At 31.1% G+C, this 18,124-nt stretch overlaps 1 protein-coding gene across 1 annotated transcript; it reads left to right on the top strand.

Annotated features, from left to right (window-relative positions):
- The first annotated feature begins 529 nt into the window (after window positions 1–529).
- On the top strand, window positions 530–17,762 carry LOC139522891 (sodium-coupled neutral amino acid transporter 7-like). The gene is made up of 9 exons (XM_071316524.1): window positions 530–820; window positions 3,870–3,991; window positions 4,423–4,621; window positions 6,700–6,841; window positions 7,958–8,050; window positions 11,097–11,154; window positions 13,873–14,132; window positions 14,578–14,777; window positions 15,646–17,762. Exons 1-9 carry the CDS (start codon window positions 685–687, stop codon window positions 15,834–15,836), a joined length of 1,401 nt encoding a protein of 466 aa, XP_071172625.1. The 5' UTR covers window positions 530–684; the 3' UTR covers window positions 15,837–17,762.
- Window positions 17,763–18,124: the final 362 nt, after the last annotated feature.

Genomic DNA, 18,124 nt, shown 5'->3' with positions numbered 1-18,124 from the left:
CTCCGTGTTGAAGGCCATACATTGATCTATAATGGTTTACTTTTTTTAAATTGTTATTTGGATGGAGAGTTGTCTCATTGGCACTCACACCACATCTTCCTATATCTATCATTAAAGAACCATTTTCTATTTTTAAAGAAATTCCGGTTCTACATCAGGAATATGTTTTTCACAAGTTGCAGTCATTAAGCTTTTGCTTTTGACATGTGTCAGAGACATATATAGTACATTTTATGTTTCTGAAATTTGATAAGGGACTCTCTGTCAGTTTCAATTTTCTTTATCTTCATGGAGTCGAGCATTTTGTAAATTACGCATTTTTTACTAAATATATATATAAAAAAATAAGTTTATGTGGTCACTTTGTCCCAAATATATAACAAGTGGACATAATTTTATGTAACTTGTAATCAGGATGAAAGGTGCGCACTGTTTATTCCAAAGGTTAAGATATACGAGCAAACGTAGTGCGTTGCTATGAATACTGGATTATTAAGTGACAAGAATGCTGTTATCATTTACTTTCTCTGTACGCCTCTTGTCATTATCACGTGATAGTTCAAAATGTCTGCCTCCCGATTGTTTGAAAATGTATACAATATAGTTCTAGAGGGAGAGATCTTTAACAGCATGACTTAATCATCATAATTCGAAAAACAGAAAAATAACATTGTTGCATTCAAAATGACTTCAGTTCAAAACAACGTAAGACCAATATATGACGGACGCTATTCAGTGAATGCAAGTATAGATGAAGGGGAGTTGAATTCGTTGCTGAATACAGTATATATATCAGACTCTGGAAATAGAACAGTGAGAGGCACGTCTACGTTTATAAATTTATCATTTTACCATGCAAATTTTATATAACTTCCCAAATTAAACATTAATCAACAGGCTTGGGACAGCTGGCCAAATTATGTCAATTGTCCAGTTGCAAATATTTCATGAATGTTCAGGACGAAAAAGTGCCAAATTGGGAATAGTTCCCAAAATGAATAACAATCCCACAATTGAGTTATACTTCAAAAGTGCTAAGAATGAAAAATCTTTAAAGTAAACCTTTTTGACTTAATAAAGGAATCAAATGTACACCTCTGAGGTGCCAAACATTTCTACAATTGAACTTTTTTTCTTAACCTTTAGTCATTGAGAACAGACCATATGGTGAATAAAGATGTTTATTGCACTAAATGCTGTTTTAAACATATTCTATGATTTAATTGATTTAAAAAAAAGATAAGGAAAAATCCATTCTTGCTAGATTTTTTGCAGATTCATTTTTGTTTTTCTGATTTAAACAAATAGTCTATTTTCATATTACCGACTTTTGACTCCAAAGTTTATATTTTTTTGACAGGTTACCTAAAACATCCTGGTATCAAGTCATGTTAGAGCAACATAAATAAGTAACATCAAGCTTTTAATCTGTACAATTCTTGGGGAAAATATACTGCTTCATATTTTCTTTACATGACAAACTCATCGGAAAATTATAAGTAAATCACCTCAAATTACACCGATTAAATGTTTAATTGTTTTTATCATGACTGCTCTTAATTGACCATGCTCTTAATTGACCAAGTACCAGGATGTCCTAGGTAACCTTTCCAAAAATTATATAAACCAGAGTCAAAAGTCGGTAATATGAAAATAGTCTATTAAGAAGGGATATAGTTACGATACTGTTGTCAGGCCATTTAAGATTGCATATTTTGGCGTTAAATATTGATTCACTTATAGGGTCTTTTCATCGGAACTAAACACATGTTTTTAAAAACCAGTTGTTGGCATGACACAAGTTATGTTATTCTCATATATGTTATGATAGTATGATACTAAACCCCTTACGGGAAGGATTATGCCTGATATTCATATGATGAAGAAATAATCTTTCAATTAGTTTAATTACAGTATTAAAGTCTGGAACTGGCATGTCAGTAAACTGCAAGTAGTCTGTTGTTATTTATGTATTATTGTCATTTTGTTTATTTTCTATGGTTACACCTTCTGACATCAGACTCGGACTTCTATTGAACTGAATTTTAATGTGCGTATTGTTATACATCTACTTTTCTACATTGGCTAGAGGTTATTATGGGGGTAGAGTTGGGATCTCATAAACATGTTTAACCCGCCGCATTTTTGCGGCTGTCCCAAGTCAGAAGCCTCTGGTCTTTGTTAATCTTGTATTATTTTTAGTTTTAGTTTCTTGTGTACAATTTGGAGTTTAGTATGGCGTTCATTATCACTGAACTAGTATATATATTTGTTAAGGGGCCAGCTGAAGGACACCTGAACTTCTGAAGGAATTTCTCCCTGCATTGAAGACCTGTTGGTGACCTTCTGCTGTTGTCTGTTCTATGGGCGGGTTGTTGTCTCTTTGACACATTCCCCATTTCCTATCTCAATTTTATTACATTTGTTACTTTCAATTGCTTGTTAAATTTCATATTTGAATCACCAGTTAACAATGGTTAAAGTCATATGAAACCTCAAATTAAAAAAAATGATGCATAGGTTTTTTTATAACAAAATGGATAGTTTTCATTATTAAACTTATCAGTCAAGGGTCTAACTTAAATAAGTTATCAGAGAAAAATAACATGCATATATGTTATTACAGACACTTTCATGAGTTGTCTACTCCTTTTTCCTTAATCTGTAATAACATACATGACATATGTTTGTTATCAGTTAAATATATCATAAATATTTTATCTTTAATGAGCACTTGGGAATTCTTAAAACTTTGCGCAGTAGCTTAATATATTACCTTGATAACTAATTTTCTAATTCCATTAATACAATTTTGATCAATCATGGTAAATCAATGAGACAAGGCTTTTAAGGGCAAACTAAGCTGAGATAACAAGGCTTAGTTATTACAAGTATGAAACTTACTATATATATGAGAGTAAATGAGACACTTGGAATCTTGGGCAGTGCCCCATTACAAGCTCTGATCATCATTTCTTACAATGAATTGAAATACATTGTTATGCATGTCAGAGCAAAGCCTTTAAAGAGATGTAGAGAAGCTGTAATAACATCCTTTTGTTATTGCAGGAAAATATTTTCTGTTATAACATAGGTGTACTATGCATGATTTGTAAACTATGAGCTGTTATATCTTTGCAAAGATTAGTATACTTAAAGAAAATTATAATATCAATAGAACTTGAGAAAAATTTAACAAAATAAAGGTTGCATATTTTCCCTTTGAAACATGTAACATACATGTACATATATATGTTATCACAGTTTTTTTTATATTTTAACCCACAATAACACCATGTATGTTATTTTTCTCTAATAACTTATTTAAGTTAGACCCTTGACTGCTTATGTACATATACTTTTTTTTCTGAAGAAAATTCTTTTAATTTGTCCACATATAGAAGAAGTTTCTTTTTTTTTTAATTGCTTGTTTCCAGAAAGCAATTTGCCTACATATTTTCTGTGACCTTAGCGTGAAGCTTCTCGTAAAAATCCGGTGATCGCAATACACAATTGGATCTGTCACTGAAATAAACTATTATCTAATTGAACATGTTAAACACATGCTCAATATCCATGCTTTTTTGTTGATTGTTTACTATAAGGTGACTATCGGTAAACTTCAGAGTCAAAACACAGCAATATATTTGCATAAAAAATGATAAGATCGTGCACAGAAAACTAAGTTTATGATATATATACATGCATTTGTTCAAGAATTGGATAAACATTATTTTTCACCAGCCACTCATTTTTTTATCTTAACTTACAATTGTGGGATAATCTTGTTTTGCCTTTAATTTTTTGGTAAAATCATTATGTTATCTGTAATTTCTACTGTCTAATGTTTAATAAGTTGTTAATTTTAGGATCATCATGGTATGCGTCAGTATTTTTGGTAGTGAATGCAGCATTAGGAGCTGGACTTTTAAATTTCCCCGACTCCTACAGACAAGCTGGAGGAGTCATGATAGCAGTAGTTATACAGGCAGTAAGTATTCTGCATCAGTTGTAAAATTTGTAAAAGTTCCACTCATCAAAACAAATCTTAATAGTGTATTATAGCACTGGATCTGCATTTTATAGAATGCAACAGAAAAGTAAAATAAAAAAAATACTAAACTCTGAGGAAATTTCAAAAAGGAAAGTCTCTTATCAAATGGCAATATCACAAGCTCAAACAAATCAAATGAATGGATAACGACTGTCAAATTCCTGACTTGGTACAGGCATATTATCTTATGTAGAAAATGGTGGATATAACCTGGTTTTATAGCTACACAGCTACTTTTGCATAGATATTTTTGGTGTTCCTGGTACATATATTACAGTATTTAGTATACCAATGATTTTATTTTAGATATTTTTGGTGTTCCTGGTACATATATTACAGTATTTAGTATACCAATGATTTTATTTTAGATATTTTTGGTGTTTGTGGTATTTGCAATACTGATCCTGGCCTATTGTTCTGACATTAAGAGTACAGATACCTACCAGGATGTCGTCCTGTCTGTGTGTGGTAGGAATGCCCAGAGACTGTGTGCCTTCGTGGTAATGACTTACTGTTTTGGAACTTGTATTACATTTTTAATTATCATAGGAGACCAGTGGGAAGAATGTAAGTAAAAATAAAAATCTGAAAATTACGGTAGATATTGTTAAATTTTGTTTAAGAATGAAATATTGGAGGCATTCAATTTTATGCAGTATCAGCATAATTAATAGCATGCATAATGAGTAGCATATAAGAAGATGTGGTGTGAGTGCCATCTAAGTCATATGTAAAAGTAGTCTAGAAATTAAAAAAGCATGTTTGAATATTTTATGACAGAAAAAAAGAGTGAATATATGCAAACAATATGTAATAATGACATATTACATGTATGTTTACTTTAAGTTTTGATTTGCTGACAACATTTGAGAGACATTATGAAATTAGATTTGTTTCCCAATAAAATCCCAAATTTATGTCATACATTACAAAAATGCACTGGAAAATGAATGAAATATTTGATAAAACTCTTGTAAAAGTGTTGATCTTTTGCACAATTTTATAATGAAGTACATGTACTTCCATACTTCATACAAAATGTGCCTAGTTCAACACTTTTACACCCCAATATTATTACAAAAGAAAGCATTCAATTCTTTATAAAAACATGCTACAGTACATTTTTGTATAAATAAATGTAAGTTTGGTATTGATGAACATCTTGACATATTTTTATGCCCCACCTACAATAGTAGAGGGGCATTATGTTTTCTGGTCTGTGTCTCCGTTTGTCCGTCTGTCTGTGCGTCCGTCTGTGCGTCCGTTCGCTTCAGGTTAAAGTTTTTGGTCAAGGTAGTTTTTGAAGAAGTTGAAGTCCAATCAACTTGAAACTTAGTACACATGTTCCCCATGATATGATCTTTCTAATTTTAATGCCAAATTATAGTTTTGACCCCAATTTCGTGGTCCACTGAACATAGAAAATGATAGTGCGAAGTTCAGGTTAAAGTTTTTGGTCAAGGTAGTTTTTGGTCAAGGTAGTTTTTGATGAAGTTAAAGTTACATCAACTTGAAACTTAGTACTCATGTTCCCTATGATATGATTTTTCTAATTTTAATTCCAAATTAAAGGTTTAACCCCAATTTTCACGGTCCACTGAACATAGAAAATGATAGTGCGAGTGGGGCATCCGTGTACTATGGACACATTCTTGTTTACAATCATAAGAACATTTTAAAAAAATCCACAAAACACTTACTGGTACACTAAAAACATCAAACAAACATCAAACAAAGTAACATGTTTTTCTAGTATCAGTATGAAATTTATTCCAGGTAATATTGTATATTAAAATGATAGTTAATTAAAAGGCTGATCTGTACATAACACAAAAAATACCAGCTTGACAACCTTAAATGAAAAAATACCAGCTGGACAACCGTAAATAAAAAAATACCAGCTGGACAACCTTAAATGAAAAAATACCAGCTGGACAACCTTAAATGAAATAATACCAGTTGGACAACCTTAAATGAAAAGATACCAGCTGGACAACCTTAAATGAAAAGATACCAGCTGGACAACCTTAATTGAAAAAATACCAGTTGGACAACCTTAAATGAAATAATACCAGTTGGACAACCTTAAATGAAAAGATACTAGCTGGACAACCTTAAATGAAAAGATACCAGCTGGACAACCTTAATTGAAAAGATACCAGCTGGACAACCGTAAATGAAAAAATACCAGTTGGACAACCTTAAATGAAATAATACCAGTTGGACAACCTTAAATGAAAAGATACCAGCTGGACAACCTTAATTGAAAAGATACCAGCTGGACTACCTTAAATGAAAAAATACCAGTTGGACAACCTTAAATGAAAAAATACCAGCTGGACAACCTTAAATGAAAAAATACCAGCTGGACAACCTTAATTGAAAAGATACCAGTTGGACAACCATAAATGAAATAATACCAGTTGGACAACCTTAAATGAAAAGATAGCAGCTGGACAACCTTAATTGAAAAGATACTAGCTGGACAACCTTAAATGAAAAAATACCAGTTGGACAACCTTAAATGAAATAATACCAGTTGGACAACCTTAAATGAAAAGATACCAGCTGGACAACCTTAAATGAAAAAAAACCTATATGATTTAAAATAGAATAATAGCAGATGACTTATTTCTATTTTTCAGTCTTACTGTTTATTGCCAAAGATTTTTACTGTAAAGAGCATCCTTGGTATTTGGACAGAATCAGTACAATATGTGTTACATCATTCTTATTTATTCTACCTATATGCTTCCCTAAAAGGATTGATTTTCTTAAATATCCAAGGTATATAGATATATATTCTGTTATAGGGACACATTGTTTTGTATAGTTTAAAATTGAGAATGGAAATGGGGAATGTGTCAAACAGACAACAACCCAACCAAAGAGCAGACAGCAGTTGAAGGCCACTGATGGGTCTTTATTATACCAATTTGAATGGAATCAGCATTGAAAGGGCACATCTTTTTACCACAGAACACTATACAAAAAGCACATACAGAATACGTTCAAAATGAATGTAACATAATTTATTAGTTTAGCACTTCCTCTGATATATTATTTAGACTTTTAAAATAAAAATTAATTAATACGCTTATGTAAATTGTGAACAGAATGATACCCCATGTCCGTGAAGTCAGGTGACATAAAACCAAACTGTATATTCACTACTAAAGAACTTAATTCTTTAGCATGTTTATTACCCCAAGGTTGAAGCATTTTTTGACATGCTTAAAGATCATTGATACAATTTTAATGTACAAGAAAACTCACAAAGAGAACAGTTCTAAAAGTGATGATAAAAATAGAATTGAGAATGGAAATGGGGAATGTGTTAAGGAGACAACAACCTGACCATATGTGTTTTTAAGAGGTAATATTGCTTTGAAACAATAACATTTTTTCAAGCAAAAATGATAACATTTTTTCAAGCAAAAATAATAACATTTTTTCAAGCAAAATTGTTAATAAACGATTAACTGATTTCAGTGTCAACTTTTGAATTGCCAAACATGAAGATTGCTTCATAGCCTTCTATACCAAGGAAATATACACACTCTTCAATGTTCTTAATAAAACATACATAAATTATCATCCAATGTGATTACCGGTATTGGTATTTTTATGCACTACTAAGGTAGTGTTTGGTAGATTTCAGTGTTAACAAGATGCACAGTTTGTCATAGATATGAAAAAGTATCTGAAAATAATTATTTTCATGAAGGATTTGGTGGGAAAATTGTGCTCAAGATTTATGGAAACTTCACATATCTATAACAAGACCTGGAATGTTAGATTAAGCATATTACATTTTGATTATCTTGAATTTTATTAGTTGTAATGAACTGACACATAATATTGTAAATGTAAATAATTCATTATGGTTTTCTCTTTGGACAGTATGTTTGGAGTGGTTGCCATATTGTATGTTGAGATTTTAGTTTTTTACAAATATTTTCATCACCATCCACCACCAGGCCCTATAAAAACAAAGTAAGTAAAGAATCTCTAATTTCAGCACTTCTATCATATATTGAGATCCTGACCTGTCTCAATACCCTGTTAAACTGAACTGCATTTAAACACCTATCTATAGCATTTAGGAATAACTTTCTTTTAAAACAATGTCTTCTCTCAAAACATAACATTTCTCTTCTTAGTATACTTATTTAGTATATTGGTTGAAGACTAGTAATCATCTTAAAAGTGCTAGATATATCACAAAATCTTTATAATTACGATATAAACATTATTTCATGTCCTTTTGTATTCTTGAGTTCCACTTCAAAGTTCTAGTCTAGTATTGTTATTAACCTGTATATAATTTTTATGGCCCCATAACGTGTCGGTGCCATATAGTTTTATCCTTGTCCGTAATCCCGTCATTCTGTCATTCCGCAACAAACCATTATACAGAGTTTTTTTCTAAACGCCTTCAGATATTGGGCTGATTTTAAGTATGTGAGTTAACCATGATGAGTTTAGATCAAGTTTAAGTTTCGTTCCGCTCGGCTAATTTTTACCAAAATTATGGGATTGGACTTCCATAAATTGTTGAAAAGCACAGTTATACAGACTTTTTTTCTAAACGCTTTCAGATATTGGAATGTTTTTTGGCATGTGAGTTAACCAAGATGAGTAACAGATCAAGTTAAAGTTTTGTTCTGCTCTGCTTATTTTTGCTGTATTATTTCGGGCTTTGGACTTTCATCAAATTTTTGAAAATCACAGTTATACAGACTTTTTTAGCTCACCTGGCCTAAAAGGCCAAGTGAGCTTTTCTCATCACTTGGCGTCCATCGTCCGTCGTCCGTCGTCTGTCGTCTGTCGTCTGTCGTCCGTCGTCGTCGTTAACTTTTACAAAAATCTTCTCCTCTGAAACTACTGGGCCAAATTAAACCAAACTTGGCCACAATCATCATTGGGGTATCTAGTTTAAAAAATGTGTCCGGTGACCCGGCCAACCATCCAAGATGGCCGCCATGGCTAAAAATAGAACATAGGGGTAAAATGCAGTTTTTGGCTTATAACTCAAAAACCAAAGCATTTAGAGCAAATCTGACAAAGGGTGGAATTGTTAAACAGGTGAAGATCTATATGCCCTGAAATTTTCAGATGAATCGGATAACCTGTTGTTGGGTTGCTGCCCCTGAATTAGTAATTTTAAGGAAATTTTGCTGTTTTTGGTTATTATCTTGAATATTATTATAGATAGAGATAAATAGTAAACAGCAATAATGTTCAGCAAAGTAAGATTAACAAATAAGTCAACATGACTGAAATGGTCAGTTGACCCCTTTAGGAGTTATTGCCCTTTATAGTCAATTTTTAACCATTTTTCGTAAATCTTAGTAATATTTTACAAAAATCTTCTCCTCTGAAACTACTGGGCCAAATTAATCCAAACTTGGCCACAATGATCTTTTGGGTTAGTAGTTTGAAAAATGTGTCCGGTGACCCGGCCGTCAAACCAAGATGGCCGCCATGGCTAAAAATAGAACATGGGGTAAAATGCAGTTTTTGGCTTATAACTCAAAACCCAAAGCATTTAGAGCAAATCTGACATGGGATTAAATTGTTTATCAGTTCAAGATCTATCTGCCCTGAAATTTTCAGATGAATCGGACAACCCGTTGTTGGGTTGCTGGCCCTGAATTAGTAATTTTAAGGAAATTTTGCTTGTTTTGGTTATTATCTTGAATATTATTATAGATAGAGATAAACTATAAACGACAATAATGTTCAGCAAAGTAAGATTTACAAATAAGTCATCATGACTGAAATGGTCAGTTGACCCCTTTAGGAGTTATTGCCCTTTATAGTCAATTTTTAACCATTTTTCGTAAATCTTAGTAATCTTTTACAAAAATCTTCTCCTCTGAAACTACTGGGCCAAATTAATCCAAACTTGGCCACAATGATCTTTTGGGTTAGTAGTTTGAAAAATGTGTCCGGTGACCCGGCCATCCAACCAAGATGGCTGCCATGGCTAAAAATAGAACATGGGGTAAAATGCAGTTTTTGGCTTATAACTCAAAACCCAAAGCATTTAGAGCAAATCTGACATGGGGTAAAATTGTTTATCAGGTCAACATTTATCTGCTCTGAAATTTTTAGATGAATCGGACAACCTGTTGTTGGGTTGCTGACCCTTAATTGTTTGTTTTAAGAAAATTTTGCTGTTTTTGGTCATTATCTTGAATATTATTATTGATAGAGATAAACTGTAAACAACAATAATGTTCAGCAAAGTAAGATTTACAAATAAGTCAACATGACCGAAATGGTCAATTGACCCTCTTAGGAGTTATTGTTCTTTATAGTCAATTATTAACAATGTTCATAAAATTTGTAAATTTTTACTAACATTTTCCACTGAAACTAATGGGCCAAGTTCATTATAGATAAAGATAATTTTAAGCAGCAAGAATGTTCAGTAAAGTAAGATGTACAAACACATCACCATCACCAAAACACAATTTTGTCATGAATCCATCTGATTCCTTTAATATTCACATAGACCAAGGTGAGCGACACAGGCTCTTTAGAGCCTCTAGTTTCTTAATTTTATGCTTTCAGATATTAGACTGATTTTTGGTATGTGAACTAACCATGATGACTTACAGATCAAGTTTAAGTTTTGTTTCGCTCTGCTAATTTTATCCAAAACTTCAGGGTTTACAACTTCGAAAATTGTTGAAAATCCCAGTTATACAGACTTTTTTTTCTATACCCCTCCAGATTTTGAGCTGATTTTTGATATGTGAGACTACCATCATGTTTGTGTCCACATATGTTATTGAAATTGCAGATTTGTCAACTTTTTGAAAAGAAAAAAAACATTGTTGTTTTAATGTGTTAATTTTTTTAGGCCAGCTAGGCCACATTATTGATGTGTTTCTCTAGTTAATGCAATGCATGTTGAAGGCTGTACTTTGATCTATAAGTTTTTACTTTTACATATTGTGACTTTAGATGGGGAGAGCTAATTTATTGGCACTCTTACCACATCTTCTTATTTATATTATTTACATTTTAGGCCAGACCACTTTATTGATGTGTTTCTAGTAGTGCCAACTATATGTTTTGCTTACCAAGTAAGTTATTGTAGTAATAAACCATTATTTAATACGTTTTTGCTACTGACCTTCTTCAGTTTCTTAATTTACTCCTTATACTCTTTACATTCACAATCATTAAGATGTAATTAAGGGTTTCATATCAAAATACAAGTATGTATTATTGAAATTTGGTAAGTTAGTTATCTTTACAAAAGGTTTTCGTGTTTAGTCTTGAAGAATGTATGACACACTAAACATGCTAAAAGTGTAAATAAGCTTGCAACTAATGAGATATATTTTTTATTTCAAAATAATTACAGTTATTTCCATTTGAAATATATTTTATTTAGATTGATTTACAAGAATATATGCATTTTGCCCTAATTCTTGACAAATGAGTGAAATCCTAAAAAGTATATAGATTAAGTTTACAAAACATGATGAAGTACTCTTCAATTAAAGCACCAATCTGTTTATTATATGTATTTTACTTTGATATTATTTTGTTCATTTATATATTTCTACACTGTGAAGATGGCATACTTTTGTTTTTGTTTCAACTATTGATTATTTTGTCATATTGAGTGTCTTGCAGTATCTAATATTGTTTTTAAATGTTTTTTTGAAATAACCGGGCAGGATTATAAATTGTATCTGAAATTTTGATTAGAAACATGGCCACTATTGCAAGAAATAGAACTTAAAGGTCAAATGCAGTTTTTGGCTTACATCTCAAAAACTAATGCAATGAGAGCAGTTTTGACATGAAATAAAACTGTTCAATAGGTCAAGATTTGAAATTTTCAGACAAACAGAAAACCAGTTGTTAGGCTACTGCCAATAAATTGGTAATTTTAAGGAAATTTAACAGTTTTTAGCTCACCTGGCCTAAAAGGCCATGTGAGCTTTTCTCATCACTTGGCGTCCGTCGTCGTCGACGTCGTCGTCTGTCGTCGTTAACAATTTTTCAAACATCTTCTCCTCTGAAACTACTGAATGGATTTGAATGAAACTTAGCATGATTGTTCCTTAGATTATCCTGCACTAAGTGTGTGCTTCGATTTTTGATCCGTCAAAAAACATGGCCGCCGTTACTTAAAATAGAACATAGGGGTCAAATGCAGTTTTTGGCTTATATCTCAAAAACGAAAGCATTTAGAGCAAGTCTGACATGGGGTAAAAATTTTCATTAGGTCAAGATCTATCAGCCCTGAAATTTTCAGATGAATCAAACAAACCATTGTTGGGTTGCTGCCACTTAATTGGTAATTTTAAGGAAATTTTGCAGTTTTTGGTCATTATCTTGAATATTATTATAGATAAAGATAAACTGTAAACAGCAAAAATGATCAGCAAAGTAAGATCTACAAATAAGTTAATATGACCAAAATGTCAATTGACCCCTTAAGGGGTTATTGTCCTTTAATGACAATTTTTCACAATTTGTTCATCATATTTGCTAACTTTAAAAAATATTCTCCTCTAAAACTACTAAACCAAATTCAACCAAACTTCAACTGAATGATCAGTAGGGTGTATAAAATAAAGTTTTTGCTTTATTTTTTATTTCGTCAAAAAACATGGCCGTCATGGCTAAAAATAGAACACAGGGTAAAATGCAGTTTTTGGCTTATATCTCAAAAACTCCAGCATTTAGAGCAAATAAGACAAGAAGTTAAAGTATTTATTAGGTCAAGGTCTACCTGTCCTGAAATTTTCAGCCGAATTGGGTAACTGGTTTTTCAGGTATAATGCCCCTGAATTGATGATTTTAAAGAAATTTTGCAGTTTTTGGTTATTATCTTGAATATTATTATAGATACAGATAAACTGTTAATAGCAAAAATGTTAAGCAAAGTAAGATCTACAAATAAGTCAATTTGACCAAAATTTTCAATTGACCCATTAAGGAGTTATTGCCCTTTAAAGACTTTTTTCACAATTTGTTCATCATGTTGACTTACTTTAAAAAATCTTCTCCTTTGAAACTGCTGTATCAATTTCAGCCAAACTTAGGCTAAATGAGTTTCAGAGTATCTAGTATAAATTTTATATTTCATTTCCTTGTATGTCAGAAACATAGCCCCTATGGCTAAAATAGAACATAGGAGAAAATGATTATTTTTTTGCTTTTGAAGAAAATAGGACAATTCAAAGAACATTTAAATAAATTGAAAAGCCAAAATAATCATTGATGAGAGATTTAACCAAAAAAATTAAGGTGAGCGATTCAGGCTCTTGAGAGCCTCTTGTTTGTTATTATAATGAATGTTATTGAACATAAAGAAGATCCACAAGTATTAAGTTAAATGACCAAAATTGTCAATTGACCTTTTTAGGATTTATTACAAATTTGTTCATCTAGTTTGCTTTCTTAAAAAAATCTTCAAACTTGGGCTGAATGAGTTTCAGAGTATCTAGTATAAATTTTGTATCTTATATTTTTGTACATCAAGAAATATATCCACTAGGGCTAAAATGGAACATAGGGGTAAAATGCATATATTTGATTTTATAGATAATATGACGGATACAAAGAACATTTAAATGACACTTCAAGCCACTCATTGATATATTATTGAAAAGCAAAAATAATCATTGATGAAAAATTTAAGGAAAAAAACTAGATGTGAGCGATTCAGGCTCTTGAGAGCCTCTGTTTTTATGTTAGGGATGAACTTGAAAAAAAATGTATGTCTATATCATAAAGGTAAAAAATAAAAACCTTGAAATCTTAAGTTATTTTATTTTCAGTGCCATGTTAGTATTATACCTATATATTCCTGTATGGAGAATAGAAATCTGAAGGAATTTTCCAAAACAATATCCTGTGCCATGTTATTATGTATAGTGACTTATACAGGTACGGCTGTATGTGGGTATTTGACTTTTGGTGAGAACATTACATCAGATATCTTACTGTCATATGATCCAGATATGTGGGTGATAATTGCTGTGATACTTATTGCATTCAAGACATATACCACCTATCCAATTCTACTTTTCTGTGGAAGGTATGTACAATACTGTAATTTTTATTTATTATAGCAACTGGTGAACAACTGACAAAAATCTGAGATAGTTTAATAATACTACCAAATTTTAAAATGCAAGTTTTTAATTAAGAAAAACCTATATATCCTGCCATAATTTTTGCAATACTAAAGATCCTGGCTACAAGACCAGTAAAAGTTATTTAATAATAACTCATCTTAGATACGGATTCAAAGTTATCCTTATCTTTATGTTTTATGCACATTATTTTGTAGGAATCACAGGTACCATGATTGTAAGAAATGCATGTTAATTTCGACAGGAAAACAGCAAAACATATCAAAAGTGCTGCATGAATTATTTCTTGCATGCAAACTGTTTTTCTTCATTTCTTAATCAATAGAAAGTTTGAAAATGTTGTCATTATTTACCATTAAACATACTTTTCTGGATAACCTATTTCAGGGCTGCCTTAGTCAGTTTATGGGTTGATATCAGGAAAATGAGCCTACATGAGATAGAAGACTCTGAGAGGAATAGACGTATTATAGTTACTATTGTCTGGTTCATACTGACTTTACTACTAGCAGTGTTTATACCTAATATAGGTGTAGTTATACAGATACTCGGGGCATTTGCTGCTGTCTTTATATTTATCTTCCCAGGTAAGAAAACAGTAAAATCACAAAAATACTGATCTCCAAGGAAAATTCAAAACATGAAGTCCATTATCAATCAATTAGCAAAATTAAAAGCTCAAACACATCAAACGAATGGACATATTCCTGACTTGGTACACACATTTTCCTATGTAGAAAATAGTAGATTAAACCTGGTTATTTGGCTAACTAAAGGTACATAAAATAAATATAGGTACCTGTCAATAATGCAAATTATAAAACCACAAAAAAATCTTAAAATAATTAGGGTCTACATGAGGTCTGGAGCTGGCATGTCCGTTAACTGCTAGTAGTCTGTTGTTATATATGTATTATTGTCATTTTTTTTTTTTGTTTGTTACATCTTCTGACATCGGACTTGGACTTCTATTGAACTGATTTTAATGTGCGTGTTGTTATGCCTTTACTTTTCTACATTGGCTAGAGGTATAGGGGAGGGTTGAGATCTCTTAAACATGTTTAACCCCACCGCAATTTTGCGCCTGTCCCAAGTCAGGAGCCTCTGGCCTTTGTTAGTCTTGTATGCTTTTTAATTTTAGTTTCCTGTATATAATTTGGAGTTTAGTATGACGTCCATTTTCACTGTACTAGTATACATATTTTTTAAGGGGCCAGCTGAAGGACGCCTACAGGTGCGGGAGTTTCTCGCTACATTGAAGACCTGTTGGTGGCCTTGGGCTGTTGTCTGCCCTATGGTCGGGTTGTTGTCACTTTGACACATTTCCCATTTCCTTTCTCAATTTTATTTAACAAGAAGACAAGTGTCCATTAAAAAAAAGATTAATGAACTTGAAAATTTTCATATTTCTTTGAATGCTAACTTTTCAAAACTAATACAGTATTTTTTTAACAGGAATGTGTATGATGTCAGCAGTACAGAATCTAGTCGATGATGGCATCTGGACAAGAAGATTAAAAGGGTTAGCCGCCTTTGCCTGTGCATTCATTTTAATAGGAGCTTTTATATTTGGTTTGACACTTACACAGTCTGTTATAGCAGATAAGAATGGGGTCAAGGCAGATAAATCAAAGTACACATGTTAATGCTGTGTGTCACTAGTCTGTAACAAAAGGAATACTCATGTCTCTTTATTGTGTATAATTATAATGTTCCTTTCTATAACTTGTTCGATTTTTATCACTAAATATTTCGTAAAACTGCCAGTTTGGTGGATTTGCTCAAAGAACATTCCAATATCTGGCTGACAAATATCTGCATTAGATAATAGAAAATATTAAGTAATTTTTCATCTGATTTTATTATGTTAAGATAAATACTTTCAATCAACCTAACCATATTGCACTCAAATCACAATTTACCAACTATGAAAATTATTAACATTTGGTAATTTGATAATTAGTGTTTTGCCAATTAAATTAGACAAGTATTTCTTGGTAAGATGTCTGAACTACAAATGAACCTCTTATACAGGCATTTTAGCTGTGCTATATTTTGATGCTAATTAAAGTTAAGTTTTAGAATTATTATACATGTAGTATGAGATTTGAGAACCTGCAAGTGAAATTTTTATTTGTTTCAAAAAAATAAATTTATGGTTGAAATACTTATATAGTATAGCCCATTAATGATTAAACAAGTATATACATGTATGGTCCAAGTATTGTATGGTCTGGGACATATACACAATTTTTTGATATGGCAGGAATTTTAGTGCATGATGTATTTTTTTTAAGTCATGATTAATTTTATGTATTAATGGGCATTTCAACTGTTTTCACCTGCCAATCTATTATATATTATTTCTAAGTGATAATGTTTATTATTGTTGTGTTGTAATATGTACTACATGTACTACTTGGAAATGTTACAAATTATAAGGAAGCTTTAAAAGTGTTGATACCCAACTGTCTGTAACCATTATTTAAAGTATAATATTTTGCATTGCATATATTGAATATTAGATAATTAATTTTTCCTGTAAGATACCACAAATTATTATTTTATGGTTACAGTATTTGATATCATAGGATTTGTCATTCGCTTTATAATAAGAATCATTGTTTCAACGAAATTTTGAGAAATGATGTGCAGAGATGGTCCATGAGGTCCTTTATAAATTTCCTAATTTTCATTGTGATTTATAAGCAAGCTTGGATGACAAAATATAGTGTTAACTCTCTTAATAGTATAAAAATCATAATGATTCTTTGTATTAAAAAAATGTTGATGCATGTCAAAGAAATTGTCAAAGCTACATAAACTCTACAGATTGTTTTGTAAAAAGGTTATCTAATATTAATTTCACAATTTGACAATCTATTTATAGTACTATAAATTTTGGCTGTAGTCATTTGATGCATATATAAGTTGATAGTGCAACAAATTAACATTCCAAAATTTAACCATACATTTCGATTAAAGCATAAAAATATCCTGATTTATGTTCTTGTATTGTTCTCCTATGTATTTTTATGTTTTCAATCATCATTTCTATTTTAATGAGATTTAAGGGCTAATTCTATTTTTTTTAAGTGAGTCACAATTTGTCGGCTGTAATGATATTAAAAAAATGTATAAGGCCATAATTACTTCGTCTGTAATGATATAATTGATAAAGTCTCAATAGCCAACAATGTAGACAAATGCTACAATAATTTAAACGTGTTTAGTGAGTTCTATCATTTGTTGCAGATGAAGGGGTAGATTATATCTATTTAATTAAAAGAAACCAGTAAATAATGAAATGTTGTAAATGTTGTATTTCCATTGTTAAAAGCAATTTTATTTTATCTTTTTCTTTCAATATACTTCGTGTTCTTTTTATTTATGGAACTTACTAAGCACTGTAAATGTCAGTTGACAGACAGTGAAATCTATTTAATTTTTTGCATGTAGCACAAACTTTACAATGATATGCAGTATCTGTTCAATGATTGTGATATTTGAATATGTATGATTTTAGTTTTAGTTTATGCACATATAATTTATATAAAAACAATTTAATTTGATGTCTTGATCTTTATACAGTTTTAGTTTATGCACATATAATTTATATAAAAACAATTTAATTTGATGTCTTGATCTTTATACCACAGTCGTTTTTAACCTATATAGATGTTTATTGAAAAGTTAAATAGCAAAAATAAGGAACTGTAAGGAAATGTAAGAAAAATTCAAAAATGAAAGTCCCTTATCACATGGCAAAATCAAAAGCTCAAACAAATAAAATGCATGGAAAAAACTGTCACATTCCTAACTTGGCACAGGCAGTTTCTGTTGAAGAAAATGTATGATAAAACCTGGTTTTGAACCTAGCTAAACATTTCACTTGTATGACAGTCACCTAAAATTCCATTATATTGACAACAAT

This window comes from Mytilus edulis, chromosome 5, assembly GCF_963676685.1.
Source record: "Mytilus edulis chromosome 5, xbMytEdul2.2, whole genome shotgun sequence".
NCBI lineage: Eukaryota > Metazoa > Mollusca > Bivalvia > Mytilida > Mytilidae > Mytilus > Mytilus edulis.
This window is presented reverse-complemented; position numbering and strand designations above follow the sequence as displayed.

Excerpts from the sequence above, each read along its gene's own strand:
- LOC139522891 (XM_071316524.1), top strand. The coding sequence starts at position 685 with ATGACTTCAGTTCAAAACAACGTAAGACCAATATATGACGGACGCTAT. Across the intron at positions 8,051-11,096 it reads CCAGGCCCTATAAAAACAAA|GCCAGACCACTTTATTGATG; the intron begins GTAAGTAAAGAA and ends TTTACATTTTAG. Across the intron at positions 14,778-15,645 it reads CTTTATATTTATCTTCCCAG|GAATGTGTATGATGTCAGCA; the intron begins GTAAGAAAACAG and ends TTTTTTTAACAG.